This window comes from Lycium ferocissimum, unplaced genomic scaffold (assembly GCF_029784015.1).
Source record: "Lycium ferocissimum isolate CSIRO_LF1 unplaced genomic scaffold, AGI_CSIRO_Lferr_CH_V1 ctg56___fragment_1, whole genome shotgun sequence".
NCBI lineage: Eukaryota > Viridiplantae > Streptophyta > Magnoliopsida > Solanales > Solanaceae > Lycium > Lycium ferocissimum.
The window spans coordinates 66,003-90,067 of record NW_026726080.1 but is presented as its reverse complement, the minus strand read 5'-3'; the positions used below and the strand labels follow the sequence as shown (position 1 = coordinate 90,067).

The following is a 24,065-nucleotide window of genomic DNA, read 5'->3' as shown; positions in this document are numbered from 1 at the left end:
ACTATTCATGCAAACTATATGAGTCATGCCAGATAATTCACCCCATAAATTAAAACAGGACCAACTCAGATGGAGAGTAAACTGCTAATTTAAGTTAGTCTTTAATAAACCCTAATTCCATTGAACCAACGTGTAACTCAGTTGGAGAGTCAAGACAAGCTATCAATTAACTAGAGACTGAAGCACCGTAATTTACCATAATGAATCTATTCGATGGGGAAGAAGACCTACATCAACATATAAACTCATTATATCACTGTTATATACAATGGAGACCATAGAGAATGAACCCCACCACCACTGTTTGAAGAAATAAAATTTTTATTTAATAAAAAATTTCCAGAAAACAGAAAAACGACCAAAAACCCCTCTAAATGACCCCGGATGGCCAAAAAGGGTCCAGTTCACGAGTAAAGCTCGTGAGTATTGCTCAGTGAGTAGTTTCCAATTAATTTACCAAATTTCGAGTCAATCGAAGTTCGTCAAAAATCAGAATTCCGAAACCATGACCAATTCGAATAAAGAAAACTTTTTTTTTCCAGCCTAAATAGAATTTAAAAAACATATGCATTTATTCAGTAGTTCTTATCACATATCATCATTAGCGTACTAATATATATGAATCAAGAACAACAAACAAAATTTTAAAATATGTTTGCATAATAATCTCAGTGTTGCTTTTTGGAAATTAGCATGTTTCTGTAATCATTGAATATAAAATTCAAAACACACCACATAGATATCCATGCATCTTGAACAACAAATTTCAATATAAAAGAACAATTCATGCAACATATATATGTGATGCCAGATATTTACTCTATAAATTTAAAACCAGAGCTAACTCAGACGAAGCCTATGCTACTAAATTAAGCCAAGTGAATATCATTATCATTATCTCTAGTTCCATTGACCCAACATGTAACTCAGATAGAGAGTTAATACAAGTTATCAATAACTAGTGATTATACCTAGTGACGACCCATAACAAATCTATCCGACGGGGAGGAAGACCTAAAGTCAACACATAAATTTATTATTTCAAAATAACAGTTTTAGGCATAGCTAAGGATTAAATAATCTGATTCAGGTTTCCATTCTCCTTTTATAATTATCCCACAAGCTCAAGGCATACATTAAAACTTATTTAACTCCCCATGTTAAGATTACAGATACCAATCAATTAAATTAAATTACCGATAATTTAATTCATTGACTAATTGAATCCTTTATATTTACTCGTTTAACTTACATCATGTACTGGATACAAAATCCGCTTCGCAGGGTTTTCACATGAGACTTATAAGCATCCATAAAGGGGTATCATCAATCTCAAAGTCAAGACATGGATTCTATCAACTAATTATTATTACACAAATGTAATTTGTCATTATCCAATTTACCAGGAATACACAGACCCGCAATTGAGTCGTACCTTTTAATAAATCAAAATAATGAACAAATCACATTGATCATAATAATTATATCAAGATTAAGAGTGTAAGTACATTTAATGAACTAGAGAATTTGTTTTATATATTCAATATTTATCTCTACTTAGTTCGTTCAATACATACAAATATATTAGCACAAGAAGACGGAGCTATACCGTTCCCATAATGAAGATACATGATATTAATCTTGTGCTACAATCATACCTATGGCTTTGTCCAATTTCCATCTTAGATTGTGAACAAAAATTTATACTTACAAGAACCGACGATTTAATCTTCCGTGTATAAGCTAAACTCTATACACTAAATCATCTACTATATAAGTAAAGGGCACACATACTAGTACATGATCTATTTAACTCTTTATTAAACAATGAATAAATAATTGTTGTATAATAAATACTATATCCAAACACATGGTTAATAGTATATATCCCAACACTTACGAGTTACGACTATAAGTAAGCACATGTCATGTTTTTGGCAACAAAATACTGTCAAATTAAAGCACGTTTACAAATTTTTGTGTAGACAATTACTGCATTATGAATACCGAATAAAAATGTAAGAGATCCGTGCAATAGAAATTGTAGAAGCAGTAAAGCACTCCGGAATTAAGCAAGGACATGCCTAAATTTTAGGGGTCACCTTCAAAAACAATTTTGAAGGTAGGTGATCTTGAACTTTTGACTTCACTTATAATGTCACGACCCAACCGGAGGGCCATGACGGGTACCCGAAACTAACCTACCGAGCACCATCTAACCTGTGTCATATAAACATATCTCCGTGGACCACACGATTATCTCATAACTACTATACTTTGTACGGGCACGAATACTCGAAGTACAACTCATCAATAGGATTTTCAATAACTATGCCCATTTATATAAACACAAGCTGACAAGGCTACAAAAATGATACACAAGATATACACTGATAGGGTCATGAAACATCTAACTATACACACATGTCTACGAGCCTCTAAAGGAGTACATAACATCATAAAGACGGGACAGGACCCCCACCGTGCCCGAAATATACACAAAAGGAACATACCAATAAACTGTGGCTCCAAAGTAAGTGGAGCACTCCTGTACCATCGCTGACAAATCACCTAGGGTTCGATCCATCTGCTAGTCCACAAACAAAAAGACGTCAGTACGAACAATGTACTGAGTATGTAAGGCATGAATAGTAACATGATAAAAACATAAAGGATAGCATAAGATAGAAGGACCATTTATACCTCTTGAGTCGTTCCCCATGCTTATTTAATTTATATATATATCATTTATATATATATATATATACATATAATGGTACCATATCCGATCATATAGATTCGGTGTTATCCGCATCCGGCCGTAACAAGGCTCGGCATTGTCCGTATTCGGCCATAACAAGACTCGGCATTGTCCGTAACGGGCCATAACAAGATTCGGCGGTATCCGTATCCGGCCATAACAAGGCTCGGCAGTATCCGTATCCGGCCATAACAAGGCTCGGCATCACAATATAGCTACATACAAATATGATCTACATAAATATCCAAGAGAAACATTATAACCCGATCGGGGTGACATAAAGTCGGTAAATCCCCAATTCTATTATGGAATCGTCATCATCACTATTATCATCTCTATGAAAGGCTTTTATCGATGACATCTTAAGAATCTTGAAAGTTATAAGTTCTAACATTTTTAGGAATAAGACATATCAGACATCTTAGATGGATCCGCAATAAGGGAGTTATGCCTTTATCTCACCTTGAAAGAACAATTACATAAGATGAGATCAACAATAAGGAATACAATTGGTAATCTTGTGACAAGCTCAATGGTACCATGAGAACATTAAGAACTTTAAGCTTTGGCCTTTCTAGAATTGAAATCATTATCATATTAATCATCATTATCACTCTATCTCACTTTGAGGAGCGATAGCATAAGATAAGGCCAATCATAATGAATGAAATCAAGAATCATATGGTAAGCTCAATCATTTCATGAGATCATCTAAACTCTAGACTTTGGTTCCGTTACACATGGAGTCATCATAAGAGTCTTGAGAATTAAGGACCTCTAGCGTTTCTAGGAGTAAGGGTAACGTGGATAGCATATATGAGATCATAACATAGGAATCATGCCTTTTGAAAGAAAGGGTTGGCCTTACATACCTTGTCTCCTTAGTACACGAATCCCACAAATCCTCGTACGCTCTATGAATGATTATCTACCGTAAACGAAGTATCTGTATCAACGATGGATTCATAACTTATAAGAGAACTCATTTAGACATTTTGTCGAACATTTTATGTGCATGAGATTCATGTATCTTTTTTTTAATCCTATACTAGTTCCTTTTCTTCACAACTCACTTAACAATCCAACAACTTCATATTTGACAACTTTAATTGCACAAACCAGCCCAACAACATCACAACCATACCAAGTCTAGAACAATTCATACTCGAAGCATAGCTAGGAACAAGTTCTAAAGAGTAAACTTAAACCTTACTTTCACAATTTCTCCTTCCCATAAGTTATGTAAATGCCAAATAAGACTAGAAACATGAAGATGGAGTGATAATCTTACCTTCAATCACAAGGATCACTCTAAGTTCGAAATTCCTTCACCTCCAAGAAGTCTTCAATTTCAACACCGCAAGAGGAAGAACAATCTAATGATGATCATGGAATTCTTCATGTTAGAATCACTTGGTTTGCCCTTGATTTTGGTCTTAGATCATAAGAAGACTTGTTAAAAGAGTTTTTAGAAGTTTCTAGGTCCAAAAATGGTGAAAATAATGATTTAGGGTCGAACTTGGTCTATTTATAGTAGTCCGAGAAAAATTACGGACCGACACATTATCTTGCAGAGAAGGGGTCGCAAATCGCACTTTTGCAAGCCGCATGTTGTGTCATAGCCTCGCGACATCACTAAAATTCTTTGTCACACTTTTTATTTTTGCCTGCGTCTCCACAAAGCGTGCTTTGCTTGCCTTTATGCGTCTGAGAGCCACATATTGCGCCATAATGTGACACTTTGTCAAATTTTCGCTGAAACTTAACTCCAATGATCCGATAAGTCTTAAACCTTCCCGAGGCTTACTAAACATGGTTTTACTCTCTTATATACCCAAGATGGACATATCCATCCTCATGATCTTGAAAATTTTGTCCTACTTTCCAAGATACCGCGCTTTACTAATATAATAGAAAGTCAAGTTAGTGTTATGGTGCGTACGGAAGGCACTTCTGCTATTTAATCATAGAATCGATTCCGATCAAGCTGAAAAAAGTCAGCCCTATATATGTTTGTTATTAGTAAAGCGCTAAGGCCCTTTCCGGTTAAAAGCCTTTTCTGGAAGCATTATGTTGAGTCACTCCAAGAGTAGAATCAGCAGCTCACCGGAAAGATCAGAGTCATCTTATCTTTACTACTCCCTAGGACAACTAGCACTCGGCGAAACTCAGCGTGCAAAATGCGAGGTGTAACATTTAACATAGGAAAACTTTAAATTTTGTCAAAATAGGACTTGGGCCTAACGCACCCCAAAAATTAGGTCAAATGGAGGAGGATTGTTCCACAATAACTTATAAAGAGCCCAGGAGCTCAGGATTCTCGTCCGTCAACAATGTTGTATATTCTCTTCAAATTTATCAAATTTTGTTGTTTGACCTTATGAAGGTTTTTCTTTACCTATAGACAAGCGGGGTCATAAGTTTAAAGTCACCAATTTCCAAGGTTTTAGAGAGAATTTTAAGCCTGTCATTGCCGAAGTGTTCTCCAAAAAAATTCCAATGGAAGTGGCCACTGATGCAAAGCACTACTAATTATAAAGAGCATTTCACACCACAAGGTAAAAACAAAATATTGAATATATGACAAAGTAAAAGAGCCATCAGTATGCCTAACAAATTAAACTATTAGAGTGGATAAGGTAAATTTATAAAATTGATTTGTGACTATGCACATCATTACGTACGAAGTATGGACTTTTCAATAGGTTTCTACTGAGGGGACAAATTCACCAATCCTGTAATGGCGAATGTCGTCTTATACATAGGCCATAGCCCTATACTGTGATGCAGAAGAAGGAAGCGAGAATATACATTGAACAACAATATGTTGTCTATCAGCGATCACTAAAAAGGTGACGCTAAATAAATGAGCTGAGATAATTTCTTGGATGGTAACTAGGCCTGCTCATCAAATGGATCAGATCGGGTTTAGCACATTTCGGATTATAATTTCGGTTTTCGAAATGTAATCCGAATCCGATCCAAATACGTTCGGATTGGATGAGTTTAAGTTCGATTTTCAGATAAATCGATTTGAATAATTCAGATTTTTGGTTCGGCCTATGAGGTTAATTGCTTCTTCTCTTACAAAATGAGCGACCAAAGAAAATATTCATACCAAATTGCCTTAATATAGAGTTCCTCATTGCTATCAGAATCATATAGATAAAGTATTCCTATAAGCAATAAAATCATTACCAATGATGCAACAGAAGCTCTGGTCCTATGAATTTATAACAAGTCCAATTTAGTAAAATCATCTCATACATAGAATATACTGACAATGAAAACAAAAAGGAAATCTGAAAAGTAGTCATCTTTAAAATTAACAAATCCAAACATATTGAACTTATTAATATTTTTGAATATATAAGTTGATGTGTAATGAGTAGGGTATATTTGACTAATTAGATTGGACATATAGGTAAAGCGCTAATATCTAATGGATAGTCGAGTAGGCGAAACATAAGGTATAAGAAATTCGATTTTCGGATATCCAAAAATCCGAATTTCCGAATCCGAAGTCCGATCCAAAATCCAAAAACTTTAAAAATTAAATCCGAAATCCGATCCAGAATTTGAAAACTTCAAAATATAAGTCTAAAATGTTCGAATTTCGATTCGGATTTTCGGGTTTATCCAAACTATGCATACCCTTAATGGTAACCTAATTTTTATTTTCTGCTCCAAGCCATTAATAATTTTTTAATAAAAAAATTACCCAACTTTGGTTAGATCAAAATCACTAAAATGATTGTTTCTAATACTCCCACTGTTCCAAAATAAGTGTCATCTTAGCAAAAATCACGCCGATTAGGAAATAAATAAATACAATGTGGAGTTTACTAAACTATCCTATTTATTAGCTTTTTTTTAGAAGTGAGCAATATTAAAGATGACTACTTCTTTAATGCTAAAGGCATAGTTGGAAAACTTTCTAATTTTTGTTTTAAATTCCTAAGATGATACTTATTTTGAGACAAATTATTTTTGCTAAGGTACCGACACTTATTTTGGGATGGAGGGAGTAAAAAGTTACTCAATCTTTGCGAAATATCATAAAAGTGTCCCATTTGCTTTCGGCAAGTAACTTTTAATAACACATAAGCAAAGTCTAATAATGTGTTTATTATAAAAAATAGTTTTGTCACTTTCTTGATATTTAGGTAAAACTGAATAACTATTTTGTTATAAAATAAATCTTAATGTAATAAAGTAAAAGTTGAATGCATCGCTCATCATGACATTAACCCTAAACCGATCAGTTCTATGTGTTCAGAAAGAAGAAAATAATGTGATTGGATCTTTGTCGATTCTTGTTTGTCGTCGTTAACCAAGATTATTGGATAGCACGACTTGCTAATTTTCAGATTGTGGACGATTCAATTTTTCAAATCGGTGACTTCCAAAATAATAAATTAATAATTGTGTCACATGAAAGCAAATTAAAAATAGAGAGATTATCATATATGATAATCAATTTAGTTTTTTTAAATACAAAAATAACACAATACACACTGAAGATTCTGCTTTTACAAAAGTAAATAAGAAGAAGTTAATAGGAATTTAAGGTCATCTATACTATATTAAAAACACGAAGGGCCTTAGAAATATTGATTGAACTTTTTGCCCTTCATTAAAAGACTCTGCGATATACAAAATTGTCAATTACTATTTTCTCAAGTTATTATTTTAAAAAAAAACTTTAACGTCTCAATTAATATGTATATATACACTAATAATATATATTCCCTTTCAAAATAAAAACTGTAATAAAAATCTGCCGTTATTTTTGGTAAAATATTTTTTTGAGACTTTGAATCAACTTTTAATTGATGATCTTTCCTTATTTGAAATATCTAGGAAGTCAAACTATAATTTTATAGGGTCGCCTAATTTTTTGAAATTTGAAGTCAATAGGAATTTTACTAGAAATTGTACGTGGGAAAACACCTTTATCCCATAATAGACAAAAATCAAAAGAACAGGTAATATAAACAAGAAAATTTAAGTCGAAGAACCCGGCAAATCAGGGCAACAAGAAAAGATTTGCTCACTTTTCTTAAAAGATAATTCTCAATTAAATAAAATTGTAATATTAAATCACCTTAAGTTACTTATTTAATCTATCCTTATTTGATCTAGGTTTTCTAATATTTATCACTTCTAAATCAATTAGAATTTTACCTTGTATAAAAAAGAATTACTACAATTCTATTTAAGTAATATTTTTCATATCATACTTCACCGAATACATACGGCTTCTTCTCTTTCTTCCTCTGTCTTCTTATTTTGGTTTTGATTCAAGTCCTCTTTTTGCATTCGTGGTCCTCTTTCTTTCCGTCTTTCTTTATTTCTTTTATTTAATAACTTTTTATTTTTTATCGATTGTTATCAAGGTCAAAATTGACGAACAAGAACATCATAAAATTTGTGTAGATTGTAATAGCTTCACATCAATATTTTGATAACTTGTGTTGGCATGTTACAGTCATTGTAGAAGTCACGGTTTGTGACTTTCGGGACTCTATGACATAGTAAGATGATTTGTCTGTATCAATTGCTCTAATCGTGTAAGTACATAGCTAAAAATCAACAATTAACAATGAGTTTTCCTCTTTTAATAATTTTTCGTGTTTTCTATTTTAGTTGAGAGTATTTGATTGACAAATTGGACTAAACAAGCATGTCGCTGACGAATGAAGTAGACAAGATGGTAGTGAACTGTTATTTGCCAAAAATCAAAGGTTTACCTCTTTCCTTTTTTTGTTTGTTTAAACAATTTTATTCCCAACTGAGCTTCAAATGTACCATGTTTGGGGGCAATAAGAAATTAATAACAATAATCATAATTCTTATGTGTGCGCGCGCGCGCTAATAGTACTATGTAAAACTTGTCTTTTAAGTTGTATTTGCTTTTAGACAAAGGAGAAAGATTCGTGCTGGATATGTCCAAATTTTAGATTGATTACAATATAACTTACTTGTCTTCCAATTTTCACGCCATCATTATTTTTGTTATATTTCTGTAAACGTATATTTACGTATTTATATCTCATTAAAGTAATAAAAAAAAAATTATAAATTTATGATGTTTGTGTTTTCATCTATATTAGGATGTTTTTGTTTTGTGAATTAACTCTCGCAAATTGATGGTGTTTAATCATTTGGATCCATTTAGACAAATAAATATTCTCACGGTCTTTTTTGTCTATACTCTTTGATTAACTTTTATGACACTAACCCTGCCTTAAACAAATAAAAGTTATGTCTGCATTTCATTTCATCATTTAGCTAATTGTATTTATTTTAATAAAAGATATATTCTTCCTATATAAATTATTTATTGATTCACGCGATACACACTAAAGACTAATAAAAGAATTAAAAAAGCCTAACAGCCCCCTGCATCACTTTTCTCCTTATCAGCATACTGTTGAAGAGCGTCACCGTGCAACTTCCCGTACCTGAACTCATCAAGCATTTCAACTCCCATATTTATTTGAAAATCGTAAGGCTTCTTATTCCAAACTGCAGTTATTCCCTCCACCGAAACGAACCCGTTGTTCGCCGCAATGGACGCAACAGTTCGAAACAACAGTCTTCCCAATCCCAACTTACGATAACTTTCCCTGAAGTAAAGACTCTCGAAAAAGAACCCAGGTTTATCATAGAAGCACGAATAATTCGCGTAAAAGAAAGCATATCCCACTATAAAAACATCATGTTTATCGTTGCCGTCATCATATTTGGACCTGAATTCCTCCGTCTCTCCTTCAACGACGGGGAATTTAAGGTCGAACGTTGTAAGGACGGGCTTGAACCCTTGGTTAGTGGTATGCTTGGATTCGGTAAAAGGGGTTGGTGAGACTTCGAGTAGAAGCACGGTTGGACCGTAGTACAGGGGAAGAGGGTTTTCTTTAAAGAGCAAGTCCGCTAAGGAGGATTCAGTAGCTTTGTATAAGTGAGTGTTGTTATGGTATGCATGGATTTGGTAAAACAGTTGATATATATGGTGAAGGTCAGCTTTCTCAGCGAGACGGACTCTTGTGTAGATCTTTTCCTTGATCGTAACGTTGTTTTCCGATGACGAGTTGGTGGTTATTGTTTCAGATAAAGTTGATGGTTGAGGAGCAGCAGCCATGGGATATCGTTAGAGGGTTGTTTCAGATAAAGAAACTAAGGCAAGGAAATGTTGAAAGGACTATATAGGATGAAGGTTTTGTAATGAGATATTGCTGGATAGATTGTAGGATTGCAATGGTTATTTATAGTGGATATTTGATTCCTTTTTCTATTCTTTATTTAGGGCCTGTTTGGAAAGCCATTCAAGTAGTTGGAATTAGTGTAATTAGGTATAATTACACAGTTTGGCCTATTTGTTTGACCAAGTAATTACACAGTTAGGTGAGAATTGGGTGTAATTACACTCTCCAATTCTCAAGGGGGGTTGGAATTGGGTGTAATTACAGAGTTACTTTTTAGTTTGTTTCTTTTTGTTTTATTTTAAATTCTTTTTATTTTTAATTTATTTTTTATTTCTATTATTTTAATTTCTTTTTTATTTTTACTTTTTAATTATTTTTATTTTTTAAAATGTATTTTTCTTTTTATATTATATATTTTTCATTTCCTTTCTTCTCATTCCCAACCTTTACTTCTTGTAGTTCCATTTAATTGCTCGTATCTTTTTATTTTCTTATTTTATTCATTTAGCATAACCGTGTTAATATTCTAATTTTTTAAACTACACCTCTTAATATTGGAAAGAATGAGTCATTAACAAACTTGACATATAACGAGTGACGTTATTAAAGTAGAATTTCGTTGTGAATGAGGTTATAGACTTATGTTTTTCCTTTCTTTTGAATTATTTACTTAAATTACGTTGGTTATAGACTAGGTTGTGTGTTACTACCCTAGTAATTACACCAATTCCAATTACCAGGTGGCTTTCCAAACATGGCCTTATAGTTGTTGGAGTTGGTGGAGTTGATGAGATAAGCTCAAATGTGGATTCTATATTTTCGGCAGTTTGGCCTACTGTGTCAATTGGTCTGGGCCCCAATTGTTTTGCAAAAATTAGTGAGATAGGCTAATATTTGAGCAGCCAATCAAAGTTAGCCATCATTTCAAAAATTACATTTTAATATGAATATAAAAATTAATATTCTTTCAATTAGATAAGATGATGATTACACTTGAACTTTGAGCACTTGAACTCTGAATCGTTCATGAAGTATGAAATTTCATCAAATTTTCACATTTAGATTGTGAAACTTTGAACTCTCTGAATATAATATTTGAGCGGCCAATTAGAGTTAGCCATCATGTCAAAAATTACTTTTTAATATGAAAATAAAAATTAAGATAAAAAAATTCTAGCTAAAAAAAGTTTTGAGTTTTGATAAATGAAACTCTAGAACGATTATATTCAGGGAGTTCAAACTTTCACAATCTGAATGTGAAAATTTGATGGAATTTCATACTTCATGAACGATTCAGAGTTCAAGTGCGATCGAACTCTTAAAGTTCAAGGGTGATCATCATCTTATCTAATTGAAAGAATAATTTAACTTTCAACGACATAAAAGTCGGTTAACATTTTGGGAATATATGTGTTTGTGTGTGTAAATGGGTAGTTTAAATTGCGTATCAAGATGGGCTACGACATTTTTTTTTTTTTTTAAACAAAGTAGCCTAACACACTTTCTCATCACGAACGAAAACTATAGAACCATCCTAATTGCAATAAAACGCAATTAAAATAGAATGTTATTCTTAATGACGAAAAAAGAAAGGAATGAAATCCCTTACAACATATGGGATGAGAATTGGGATATGGATACACCTTTAGCAACTGGCATAACCCGTTAAAAAAAAAAAAAAACTAAAACCAGAAAATATTTCTGATTAACTGGAGTAAGAACATGGCAAGCACACAAGTGGAAAATCCCTCATTTAAAAATCGGGCTTCTCAGGGTATGTGCAACCAGGCCTTTGGATGATGACATTTGATGCATAACACCCTGCTTTAACACAATCTGCAATAGGTTTTTCTTGGACCAACTGTGCAAGGAATCCTCCAACAAATGCATCCCCAGCACCATTGGTGTCAACTAGTTTCTCTTTTGGCAATGGAATTACTGGGAACAGCTTCACCTTCCCATCCTCAGCCACAACAACTGGATCAGCACCCTGAGTAATGATGGTGATTCTCTTGTGTGTTCCTGATGCCTTTGGCCATTGGGAGATCTTCAAAGCTATTTCTTCAACATTATCAGTCTCCCAGCCATGAACTCTAGAGAAGGTTCTTGCTTCTGTCTCATTACCAAAGACAAAGTCCATATACGGCAAGACTTTCTCTTGTTGATCCTTGAAGAACTCACAGATAAATGGTGCTGAAAGGTTCATTGAGAAAACCTTGTTCTTGGAAGCTGCATGCTCAGCAACAAGTTGAATAGATTCTGGAGAAACGGTGAGAAAGAATCCAGCGATGTAGAAATACCTGGCCTTCTCCACCAAAGCCCAGTTCTCCGGTTTTTTCAAATGGTCAACCTTGTAGCAGTTTGCAGCTGATAAGTTTGCAACCAGCGACCTTTCGCCATCAAGCACACAGACAGCACAAGTACGGGTGGGACTCTCATCCTCATAGTAGTGAACTTTAATACCAGCATCTTTTGCATTTTTCTTCATCTCCTCCCCAAACTTTGTCCTTTCCAATAGAGCCCATGTAACTTGTTGCACCTGGAATTTGAAGCATCCACTGAGCTACTCTGATTGAATTTTGAGTTGCACCTCCAGCAATGAGTTCAACACCTTGGATGTCATTTCTTCATACATAGGCAAGTGCTTGTCCTCATCAAGAATAGCATTGTTTGGCTTGATGTCATACTTGTTAAGGAAATCTTGATCGATAACAGCAGAGATATCGAGCAATGGATTGCCCATACCCAAAAGAATTCCTTCATACTCCATTCTTTGATATTTCTGATTTTTGGTTTTTTGTTTCAGATCTTAAAGTAGGTGGGTTACGACATTTAATTCATTTACCAAGCCTATTAAATAACTAGGAGAGCCATGTCAGAATTTTTCGATCAAAATATGTATTTCTGCACCAGGTTTATATTTTACTAGTAGTTATCTAGGCGCTTTAATAAGATGATTTTTATGTGACAAAAATAAGAAAGGTGACATTTGTTTTATAAATCTTTACTTGATTGACCATAGATGAAATATTCCCACGCCAATTTTTAGGACTATGCAAAATATATCATAAAAATGTTAACTTTCTACGATAATTTTTCAAGTTCAATCAAAATCAATTTTGACAATTTTATGGATAAAAATTTTCAGGATTTCATGAGGTGTGATCAAGTTATTACCAAGATGATTATTCACTCGATAAAGATAAGGACAATAATCCACGTGTTCACGCTGAAAAGGAATATATAGTTTAGAGAAATTCGAGAATATCATTTTCATTATTTTTTATGAATTTTCCGGGAAACGTGCTTTTCCAACTTTCCCTATGCAGAAAGTCAATCACCCAACTGCTGGAAGTTTGAAAAAAATAAAAAAACTGGACAACAAAACTTGACCGTAATGTAGATCATAGAATTGACATTTAAGTTTTAAAAACCATTTAAAAAGAAATATTTCATCCGTTCCAATTTATTTGATACTTTTTGTCTTTTTAGAATCAATTTGATTAAATCTTAAAGCTAAATTAGATTATATAGATTAACTAAATATTTTAAGATTAAAATTTATATTCTGAAAACTACATGAAAAGTACTATGTTTGCAACTTTTCTCATATCAATTTGGTGAAGAAATAAATTTTAAAATATTAGTCAAAGTTAATGCAGTTTGAATATCAAAAAGCGAAAAATACGATATAAATTAGGACAGGAGAATTAACGTTTAAGTTTTAACCGTGTGAACAGGTAGAAAGTGTTCCATATCATTAGGGAGCCCTTTATGAATGCACAATAAGGTATTTTCTTTTTTATCACTTTATCATAAAGTTAGATAAACTTAATGGTGTACCATAAGATATTCTTTGTTTTCAAAAAAAAAATTGTGACAGTTCAATCCTTACATTTTATTCAAATCGCTACTATTTATGTAACAAAATAGTCAATTCTATCAATTATAATGAAAATATTTTTGATCGACTTCGTTTCCAAATAAAAAAAAAAATTCCTCAAAATTTACAACCGTAATATAATTGAGACTCTTTCACTTTTTATTAGAGATTTCAATTCGAGCCATTAGAATGTAATTTCTTTTCTTGATAATTAAGAACGATTTGCCTCTTTTTATAGGACCCATACATCGTGAATCCAAATTAGTTGGCAACACTGAATAATTCTAAAGAAAAAAAAAACAAAAAAAAACAAAAAAAAACAAAAAAACACAAAAACAAAAAAGTAAAACTATGCGCAATGCATCCTTAAAAGACTTCCTCTCCTCTGGTGAGTGGACTTTTTCCACTGGAGGAGAGAGAATTGTTGGTAACCAATAGTTAACGCTCTTTGGTTAATAAATTAAATCTGATATATTAGATAAATAATGGCACACGTGTTGGTTATACAAGATTACACTGGAGGAACTGGAGGATTCTCCATTTTCCTTCTCTTCATTTTTTTCAAATTCTAACTTAGATTAAAGACACATGACATAGGTTATAATTAATAGTTAAGATTTAATCTACTAAAGAAGGACTTTAATCATAGTTCAAATAATTAATAAATTGTCCTTAGATATACTAAAGTCTTCTCTCTCTTCCTAAATATTTTCCTACCCAGTATCTATCTCCTCCTTATTAGTTTACCCGATTTTGAGTTAATCTTTTATCTCTATATATTGAATTATTTATGTAGCTCTTCTCTTTAGAAAAAACAACAATAAATTTTCGTTGCTCATGCCAGTTTACGAAAAAAAGTCCTCCATTTGAACACCACTTTTCTATCTGCAAAACTCTTCTTTTCTTTCGGTTATTAGTATTACAATATGCAGTCTAACGGGCAAGTTGATGAATTGTCTATTAACTTTTCCATTGTTTTCCTTGTTTTATATATTTTATTTATGATTGTAAGATAGATACTAGAGTATAAGTTATCAATTCAAAAAAATAAAAAAAAATAAAAAATTGGAAGATAAATATTGTTATGCTAAAAAAGATAGGAAGTGAGAAAAGTTATTAATATATTTATGGATAAGATAATATGTTGCTATGATTGTGGGATTACTAAAATTTTTGGAAGCAAATATATGAATTATTAATTATCTAAACCATGGTTAGGGCTATTCTTTAGTCAATTAAATCTTAGCCATTAATTATAACCTATGCAATGTGTCCTCAATCCAAGCTAGAACTTGGGGAAAATGGAGAGAAGAGAAATGGAGAGGAGCCCAATCCATGCCATCACGCACTAACAAAACTCTACTACTACCAGGTTTGCCACATGACATTATCTAATCCTTCATTTTACGAGTGTCATATATGAGCCATTTCGTAGTTCAGTGGCATATTTAAGAGCCTTTTCCCATTCCCTGTATAAATCTCCATCTTTTCTAATTTTATGTAACAAGTTTAGAAGGACAAGTTTATCTCTTACACTAATAACATTATTATTTTACATGAAAAAACTACGTTCTCTTGTTTAATTGGATTATTAATCTAATCTTATTTTACATCATTCACAAATTTTACGGACTTTCTAACTCTTTAAAAAGATTTAAAAACACATAAAATTTATGTAAGAAAAAAAGAGACAGACTTACGGAAAGAGTACCCTAATGAGGTATAGACAGGTATGAAAAGTTACATATAAGTGGTTGGGAGAAGGCTCAAATATGTCACACTAATATGTACTTTTCATACCCATCTACACCTCATTAGTCATTAGTGTACTCTCTTCTAAACCTATCTTTTTTTTAAAAAAAAAAAACAAATTTTATGTGCTTTTAAAATCTTTTAAAAGAGTCTTAAAATACATGAAAATTGTGAATGATGTAGAATAAAATTAGATTCATAATATAAGAGAGTATAGTTTTTTCATGTAACATAATAATGTTATTAGTATAAGGGACAACTTGTCCTTATAAGCTTGTTACATAAAATTAGAAAAGATGAAAATTTATATAGGGATTGGGAAAAGGCTCAAATACGTCACTGAACTACGAAATGACTCATATATGTTACTCGTAAAATGAAGGCTTTAGATAATGCCACTTGGCAAAATCTGATAGTAGTATAGTTTTATTAGTGAGTAATGACATCTATGACGACCCAAAATGGTAACGGTGGTGACATTTTTGATCCCCAATTATTAACGAGTGACATGAATGAGCCTTTTTCTGATAGTTCGATGGCATATTTGAATATACCACATATGCAAGTTGCATCTCTAATTAATTAATAATAACATGTTGATATAGTCCAACGTGTTTTAGAATACAGTACCCTCTTTCGTTTGAAAAACTATACATAGCTGATGATAAAATTTTAAAAAATATAAAGGTGGCTGTCTTGTGCCGGACACCGGGTGAAAAATAAAAATAAAAACTAAGTAAAATATGCATTTTAGTAGTATTCTTTATTTAAGCTTTAGATTATTTAATCTTTTTTATATCCCATATTCAATTTGTCAAATTACACCATAGGATAATCATATTACTTCCTAATTTCACCATTTCTCGCGTGGAATCAACATTTTACTCCTCACATTATTTTCTTGGACGGCTCATGTATTTACTACTCCCTCCGTTTCAAAATAAATGCCATCTTAGGAAAATCACGCTCATTAAGAAATTCATAAAATAATGTGAAGTTTTTTCTAAACTACCCTATTTATTAGATCTTTTTTTTGAATTGGGCAATATTAAAGAGAATTACTTCTTTAATGATAAGGGAAAAGTTAGAAACATTTGCCAATTTGTGTCTTGAATTTCTAAGGTAACACTTATTGTGGGACAAACTTCTTTTTGCCAAGGTGACACATATTTTGGGACAGAGGGAGTACTATAGGTAAGCACGTGTCATTTTCGGTAACAAATACTGTCAAATTAAAGTGTGTTTACAAATTTATGTGTAGGCAATTACTAACCTACAATTACTATATATATATATATATATATATATATATATATATATATATATATATATATATATATATATAAAAAGAGGCAATAGACCCGGTGACGTGCGCACTCTCACAAGCCTTAATTGCTATTTTTCCCTTCCTTTTTTTTTTTTTTGCCTTTTTCTCACATTTTTCAATTAAATAAATATTCATTTTTCCCTATAAAAAATGAAGCCTAAACAGTTACAACTCTTCAGCAAAGGGGACTTATAAAAGTTAGTTACAATATTACATAGAAGTTGCAAAATTCTACATCCTTGTCTTACTAAATTATCACTTTCATCTCACTTTATGTTACCCATCTCAGTTCATAATCTCACTTTTTGTTACCCAGATTATAAAAGAGGCACCACCAAGAAGTTCAAAATTCAAAAATTCTTCTGCTATAGATTAATAATTGTTTCTATGAATTAAAATATCAATATTATTTGTGATTATTTTAATTAATTCACCGAATTTGAAGATATGATGTATGCTGATTGACTTAGTTTTGGAGTACGAAACATTGTTACGGAGAAATATTTGATGAAAGTTTGAGTATTTGTTAGTAATATTGTAAAGTTTGCTTTGACTTTGGAAAAAAGTTGTTTTATCATGTTGACGTTTATTCACTACGATTTTGCCAGTCATGTCATCTATCATCTACCAAAACGCCAAACAACTTCTTAAAAACCTCTTCATGGATTTAGGTATTAAGTTATGTGCATTTTTTGGTTGATTTGTTATCTTTTGGATGTTTAGAAATATTAACAAACTTCATTTAATATTTGTTAAAAAATTTGATTGTTGCGAGAAAAATACATCGAATGCTTTTGACAGTTATGCTCTTGATTTTAATTGTCTCATCGTGATCACTTACGGAAATTTTAATTTTGGTTAATGTTATGGTTTTATTTGCCTTTTTTTTTTAGTTATTAAAAATTTAAGTTTCGCAACATACATTTATGGTAATGTTATGTTATCAACTTGTATGCTTCCATTATTTTCTAGGAAAACAGTGAAAGATGTTCTAATTTTACTAAAACCTGTTGTTTTGTTATTTTAAGATTAGAGTATTAGAAAAATATCATTTCTTAAATTAAATTGCTGAAATTATTAACTTGGTATTAGTATGTTGTTATTTCAGATATCTTTTTGGTATCATTATGTTGTTGAGGAAATGTTGTGAGGCTTTTTTGTGATATTGTTCCCTTCAATCTACCAAATGTGTATGCCCTCTTTTGTAAGATATTTGATATTTTTATTGTTTACTAAACAATTTTATTTTTTAGATACTTGAAGAAACGCTATCACTATAATCAGCTACTAGCCCGTCAAACAATTCAATGCAAGGGAATCAAAGATGGGTCGAGATTTTACAATCTCAAATTTCCTTCTTCATAACCCATGTTTCAAAAGAGTACAATTCAATGGATAATGACAGCGGAAGAGAAATCGCTCAAATTGTGAGAGGACATGAGCAAGAAATTAGTGACTAATGAAGAACATGAAACCCTCTTAGACCTTAGAAAGAAAAGAGTAAGCGATTGACATTATGGATATAGCAACGAGCCAGAATTGGGAGGACATCAAGCAAAAAGCTTGTTAAATAAATATTCTTATAACTAATTAGTTATGTTCATAAATGTCACGACCCAGCCCCGTGGGCCGTGACTGGCGCCCTACTCAGGCACCCGAATAGACTTACGAACCAGATCGTCATATTAGGACAATATTCAGATTTAACGGACATTATTCGGACCGATAGCAGATAGCAGACATCACACAAATACAGAAACGAATCTTTGTCCTAAGCGGTCGCCGTGCGGGGTAATCATCGGATCAAAATCAAAGCGCGGCGGAATGTACATCGCCGTACACACGTACATACAAACATATGGGCCATGTCGGCCATAGTAGCCTACGGGCCGCTAAGGACGCAAACAGAATCACATACGAACAAACCGGACCCGACCCACAAATATGACTACGGGCCTCTCAAACGAATGTAACATACGAACATACGGCCAGAGGACAGGGGCCCGCCGTGCCGGCGCAGTCACAAATGTACGGAATATTCATAGCGAAACATATATACCAAATATGAGCTCGGATCGAGGGAGCACTCGAGGTAGCGAGTATGGGAAGCCTAAGCAGGAATCACGCCCAAGGCGCACACATGCACACGCGGCAACGCGACCCCAGAAAAGGGGTAAGTACGGATAAAATCGAGTATGCAAAGCGGGAGGTGCTGGTAATCCAAATCATCGTAGGTGAGAGGATACGAAACAAATACGAAGTAGCAGATCAAACACATGCGGAATGCGAATGTACAAAATGCAAGTAGAAATCATGCATAGGGCTCGAACGTGGTCGCCCACCGGCGGTGCGACAACACATCATACTCCCAGTTTTCAAATCTCGTCTGACTCCGAACAAATCGTAATATCACACACACATCACATCATCAAAACATAACCATATCACATCATAACACCATAACGGTAAGCCTGTGGCGGGCCTCTAAAACCGTAACACATCATCTTCCGAATTTGTCATAGGGCGCACGATCAACTTCGGCCGGTACGGCGAACGAAATCATAATAGTTGGCACGAGCAGAGTAGTGCAGAAACCATATGCATATCAAAAGTAAATCCCAAGACTCGACACATAATTTCAGAAAGCTCAAAATGGGTGTCGAGTTAATCAAAACCAATATATCAAAGTTACAGACTTTTAGTCATCAAATTTCAAAAAAACGTATCGTAGGTTATCTTCGGAAAATATAGTATCGTTCATAATGATGAGCGTTCAAATATCATAATAAGGCATTTCAAACTGACCTTAAAGTTATAAACAAACACTTCCTCTTCATATCGTACGGAAATGAGTCAGACAAACCAAATAAGGAAAGTCTCGGGACTTGCGGGCCCACCTCGAGTCAAGCTGAGGCGGCGAACATAATTTACACACATTAGGCTCCATAAAGTTATCTATAGAAGTTTCGGAGCGATTCGGATTCATTTGCGAAAGTTACGAAGATTAGGCATTCTTTTAACCAAACATGAGGTTTATAGTTCAATCGCGCTGAATGAATAGTGACCTAAAATCAAACTCGGATTTCTAGGAGCAGAATTAGTCCCGAAGTTCCGTTTTCGGCCTAGTAGGTCTAGGACATGCCATATGAAGAATAGGTAAGCGTTACATACCTTACGGACGTCTTATACTTGCTTTATCTCAATCCGTTTCGCCTGAAAAACCGCAAATGGTCAAAGTTACCAAATGTAAATCATATACCTTTGGGAGACTATTCTTAGTTCTTAATTGTCTACAAAATTTGGGCAGCATCTCTCCTATAAATCCAACACCCCCGAGAATTAAACTCTGCTTAAATGACAACAACCAACCCAACAATAACGCCAACAACACCAATAGTCGCTACAAAACGTATATTAACATAAATAGTCTTTCTTTCTACACAATGCATTAACTTCCATTCTAGCTTCACCCTTTTCATCCAATATCAACGTTTTCATACTTGTCTACTAATTCAAGGCCACCCAATTACATTTCGGACACTTTTCTTATTATTCCTCAAAATACACAAATTTTCTACCAAACCCATAATTCATCCCAAAATCTCTATTCTTCAACATGCATATTCACAACATTTTTCCATCTTCCAATTTCATAGATCATAATCATAATTCACATCTAAAATCTTACTTTCATCATTATATAAAAACCATATAAAATCACATAAATTCTCATAACAACATACAACCAACTTCAACACCAACTTGATTTATTAAACCTTTCCAAACATCACAACAACACAACTAACAACTAAACAACATAAATTCGTTTTCATTCCACCACCCATACCACACGGCCAACATACCATCTTCCAACTTCAACCAATTTTTTTCATCTTTCAATTCCAATACAATTTCCACAATAACCATAACTAGGATACAACATAAAATTCAACATATTCCAACACACCAATGTACACACCCACGGCTACATACCTACATGCACACACACGGCTTACTTCCACACACCACACTTCCCTAACTTTTATCCAATTCTAATCATTCTAACATGCATACTCATTCCATAACATAAAGGAATAGAATTCATACCTTTTTCAATCTTTCTCCACTTGCCAAAAGAAACACTTCCTTGCCTTAAAAATTATACCAACTTGTAGAGCACCTTGAGCTTAGTAGGAATATAGGAAGATTACAATTTTTGGAGCCAAGATTGAAGGGCTAGGAATTTTTTTTTTTCTTTTCCTCTCTCTTTTTCTCCAAGGCCGACGGCCTCTCTCTTTTTTCTTGTCTTTGTTTTCTTGAAATTTCTAGACATACACATGGATATATATAATTGTGATGCACATGATCATCACATGCCACCTAATGGGTTTGGGCCAAGACAAGACTTGGCCGGCCACCCCTCTCTCTTTGGGCCTTAATTTTCATATTTTTTTTTTAGCCCAATTCCGTATAATTCTTGTTTTTGTACTTAAAAACAAATTTTCAAAATTCCAAATTTGCCCTTAGGCCTTCTCCATTGTTCCCGCATTCAAGTTTCCATAACCGGCATACACTTACTAAGAAAAATTCAACATGACCTTATTCCTTACAAACCAAAGTTATTTTTCAAGTTTTCCAAATACGCGAAAATGCCGGATATAACAATAAAGTTAACTAAATGCATTGAAAACCTTTGGTTTTACCTCTAATATTACTCTTTTTATCCCGTTACCGTGGGAAAATAAAATGGAAACTTGAGTTTAAATTTAGATTTTTAGTATGAAAAATGTATATGTTCGTTTTACTAATTGTTAGTTCATGCGTTAATAAAATCATCAGCTTCTAAAAATATTAAATAAATATAGTTTCACAGTTTTCTTTCCATAATCTTATTACAAGATTGATAACAATATTTCTAAATAGCGTTTAAATAGGAAAGAAGGGCGAGAAGATTAAAATTGCATAATTTTTCTCTCTATGAAATAAGAGCTAGCCTCCCTTCACAGTGGGAAATTTTATTTATTTTATTTTTTTGCATGCGTATTTTTCCCTGCAATAGATTTATTATCTTATTTATGTTTGTCTAAGATTAAATACTTTTATATTTTGTATTATAATCTTTATAATCTCTTTTACATCAATTAAATTACAAAATGCAATGTCTAACCGTGCGAAGCGCGGGACTAATTAACTAGTTATTATATATATATACACACTACAATAAAACAGCCTTTTAGTGGCAATTATTTAATGGCAATCAGATAATTGCCACTATTTGCTTAATAAAGTCAATTATTAGAGGGCAATCCAACATTTGCCGGTAATAATATTTTATTTCTATTTATAGCCTGTTTGGCCAAGTTTATTTTCCCCCCAAAAGTACTTATTTTTTCAATAAGTGCTTATTTTAAAAAAGGTGAGGTGTTTGATCAAGCTTTTAAGAGAAAATAAGTGCTTTTGGGAAGTAGCGAGCTTGAGTTTTTCGGGAAAATTTAAAAAAATAATTTTGCCCAAAAGCACTTTTTGAAAAGTACTTTTTGAGAAAAATACACTTAGAACACTTTTTAAAAGCTTATCCAAACGCTAATTCTTCGCTCAAAAGTCTTTTTAAATTAATTGGCAACACAACCGCTTTTTAACAAAAAAAAAATTTTTTTTTAAAATAAAAAATTTATTTTTATAGCTTGGCAACAGTTATTTAGATCATAATCAATTTACGCAGTTAGTCGTGTCTATCAAACAAGGATCGGAGGGATCTCAACTACTCTTCTGTCTTCTCATCTCTATCTCCAGCTCTCCATTTTTCTTCCAAGAGAGAGATTCAGGTAACAACACCATTTTCTATGTGAAATCCATCAGTAATTTCTAGCAACAGATTAAAGCTGTTGTAATTCTTTTGCCTTTCTAGGACAAAGAAATGTTTACTCGAGTCTGAAAGCAGAAGAAATTGTAATTTATTTGTAGAAGAATCTTATAGTCAGATGTTTCAATATCTCAGTAGCTGCTCAATTTTGATTCTAGGATTTTAGACGAGCTGCAGAGTCATTAGAGAAGCTAATGGATGTTACAAGAGAGGAGCTTCCTGATACTATGGCTGCAGTTCGACTCTCTAGTATGGAGATAACTATGGAGCTCAGTGACACTGGGTTAGTACAATGCATATAAGCTTATTCAAATTATAGGTCATTAATTTGTGGTTTATTCTTGGACATGATGTTAATGTTGTGTCTTGATCTTTCCAGCCAAGGATACACAAGGTTTTAGAAGCACAACTCGAGTTGTCCGCTTAGCGGAGGAAAGATTGTAACAGTTTTCAAACTAGCTAATCTATGAAAAAAATTAATGTCTATACAAGTTTCTGTACTTTTGGCTACTTCTCCTTGATTTAATAGCACCCATAGTTATGCGAGGTCTAGCTATAGCCTTCAATGCGTTCGTTTATGTCCTTGGTCACCAAATAATTTAAGCGTAACATGTTTTTTAGTCATCATAAAAAAACAGTTTTGTTATCTTCAAGTATTAAATATACATTGAGTTCTACATATGGTCCTGCAGTGATTTATAATTACTAGCTAGGTAGGAAATAAAGTGGGCATTTGCCAGTGGGCATTTGCCTTCTCTAGGTGACACAACTATACATGACTGTAGCAGGTAGGGTGCTTATCGGGTGGTTCAGTTGGATAATTGTGCTTAACGATTCGGCTTCTCGGATATCGATTTTTAAATATGTCAATCCGCTAACCAACCAATAAGATATCGGTTGGTTCGGTGTGGATTTAGCGGTTAACGGTCGGTTTATCGGTTAAGTAATAAAGTATATGAGATTTTTTTTTCCTTCTGTTGCTTGCATCAATACAAAATTATTAAAACACAAAAGGCTCAATATTGGTAGTGTATAGGTTGCAAACTCACATTTGACCCTATTTGCTTCACATCGCAAGATTTAAATGGATGTATTATTCATGGTGGGTAATCTTGGGACACATGATTTTAAATTACTAGAAATACTAATTAAATTTTCACTAAAGTATTTTTATTAAATGAACTGTGCAGATTAAGTATGAGATTTTCATACTAAAGTGTGTCAATGTCCATAAGAAAACTTATTTCTTTCAAACAACCACTAGTAAATCT

At 33.0% G+C, this 24,065-nt stretch overlaps 2 protein-coding genes and 1 pseudogene across 2 annotated transcripts; 1 reads left to right on the top strand and 2 right to left on the bottom strand.

Moving 5' to 3' along the window:
* Positions 1-9,037: 9,037 nt before the first annotated feature.
* Positions 9,038-10,016, bottom strand: LOC132044970 (tyramine N-feruloyltransferase 4/11-like). The gene has a single exon (XM_059435502.1). The coding sequence runs from the start codon at positions 9,903-9,905 to the stop codon at positions 9,156-9,158; it is 750 nt and encodes a 249-aa protein (XP_059291485.1). The 5' UTR covers positions 9,906-10,016; the 3' UTR covers positions 9,038-9,155.
* A 1,464-nt stretch (positions 10,017-11,480) lies between these two features.
* Positions 11,481-12,810, bottom strand: LOC132044967 (adenosine kinase 2-like; annotated as a pseudogene).
* Positions 12,811-18,368: 5,558 nt separating this feature from the next.
* Positions 18,369-23,425, top strand: LOC132044971 (uncharacterized). Its single transcript, XM_059435503.1, has 4 exons — positions 18,369-18,431; positions 22,658-22,756; positions 22,953-23,077; positions 23,174-23,425. The coding sequence occupies exons 1-4, from the start codon at positions 18,369-18,371 to the stop codon at positions 23,193-23,195; spliced, it is 309 nt and encodes a 102-aa protein (XP_059291486.1). The 3' UTR covers positions 23,196-23,425.
* Positions 23,426-24,065: the final 640 nt, after the last annotated feature.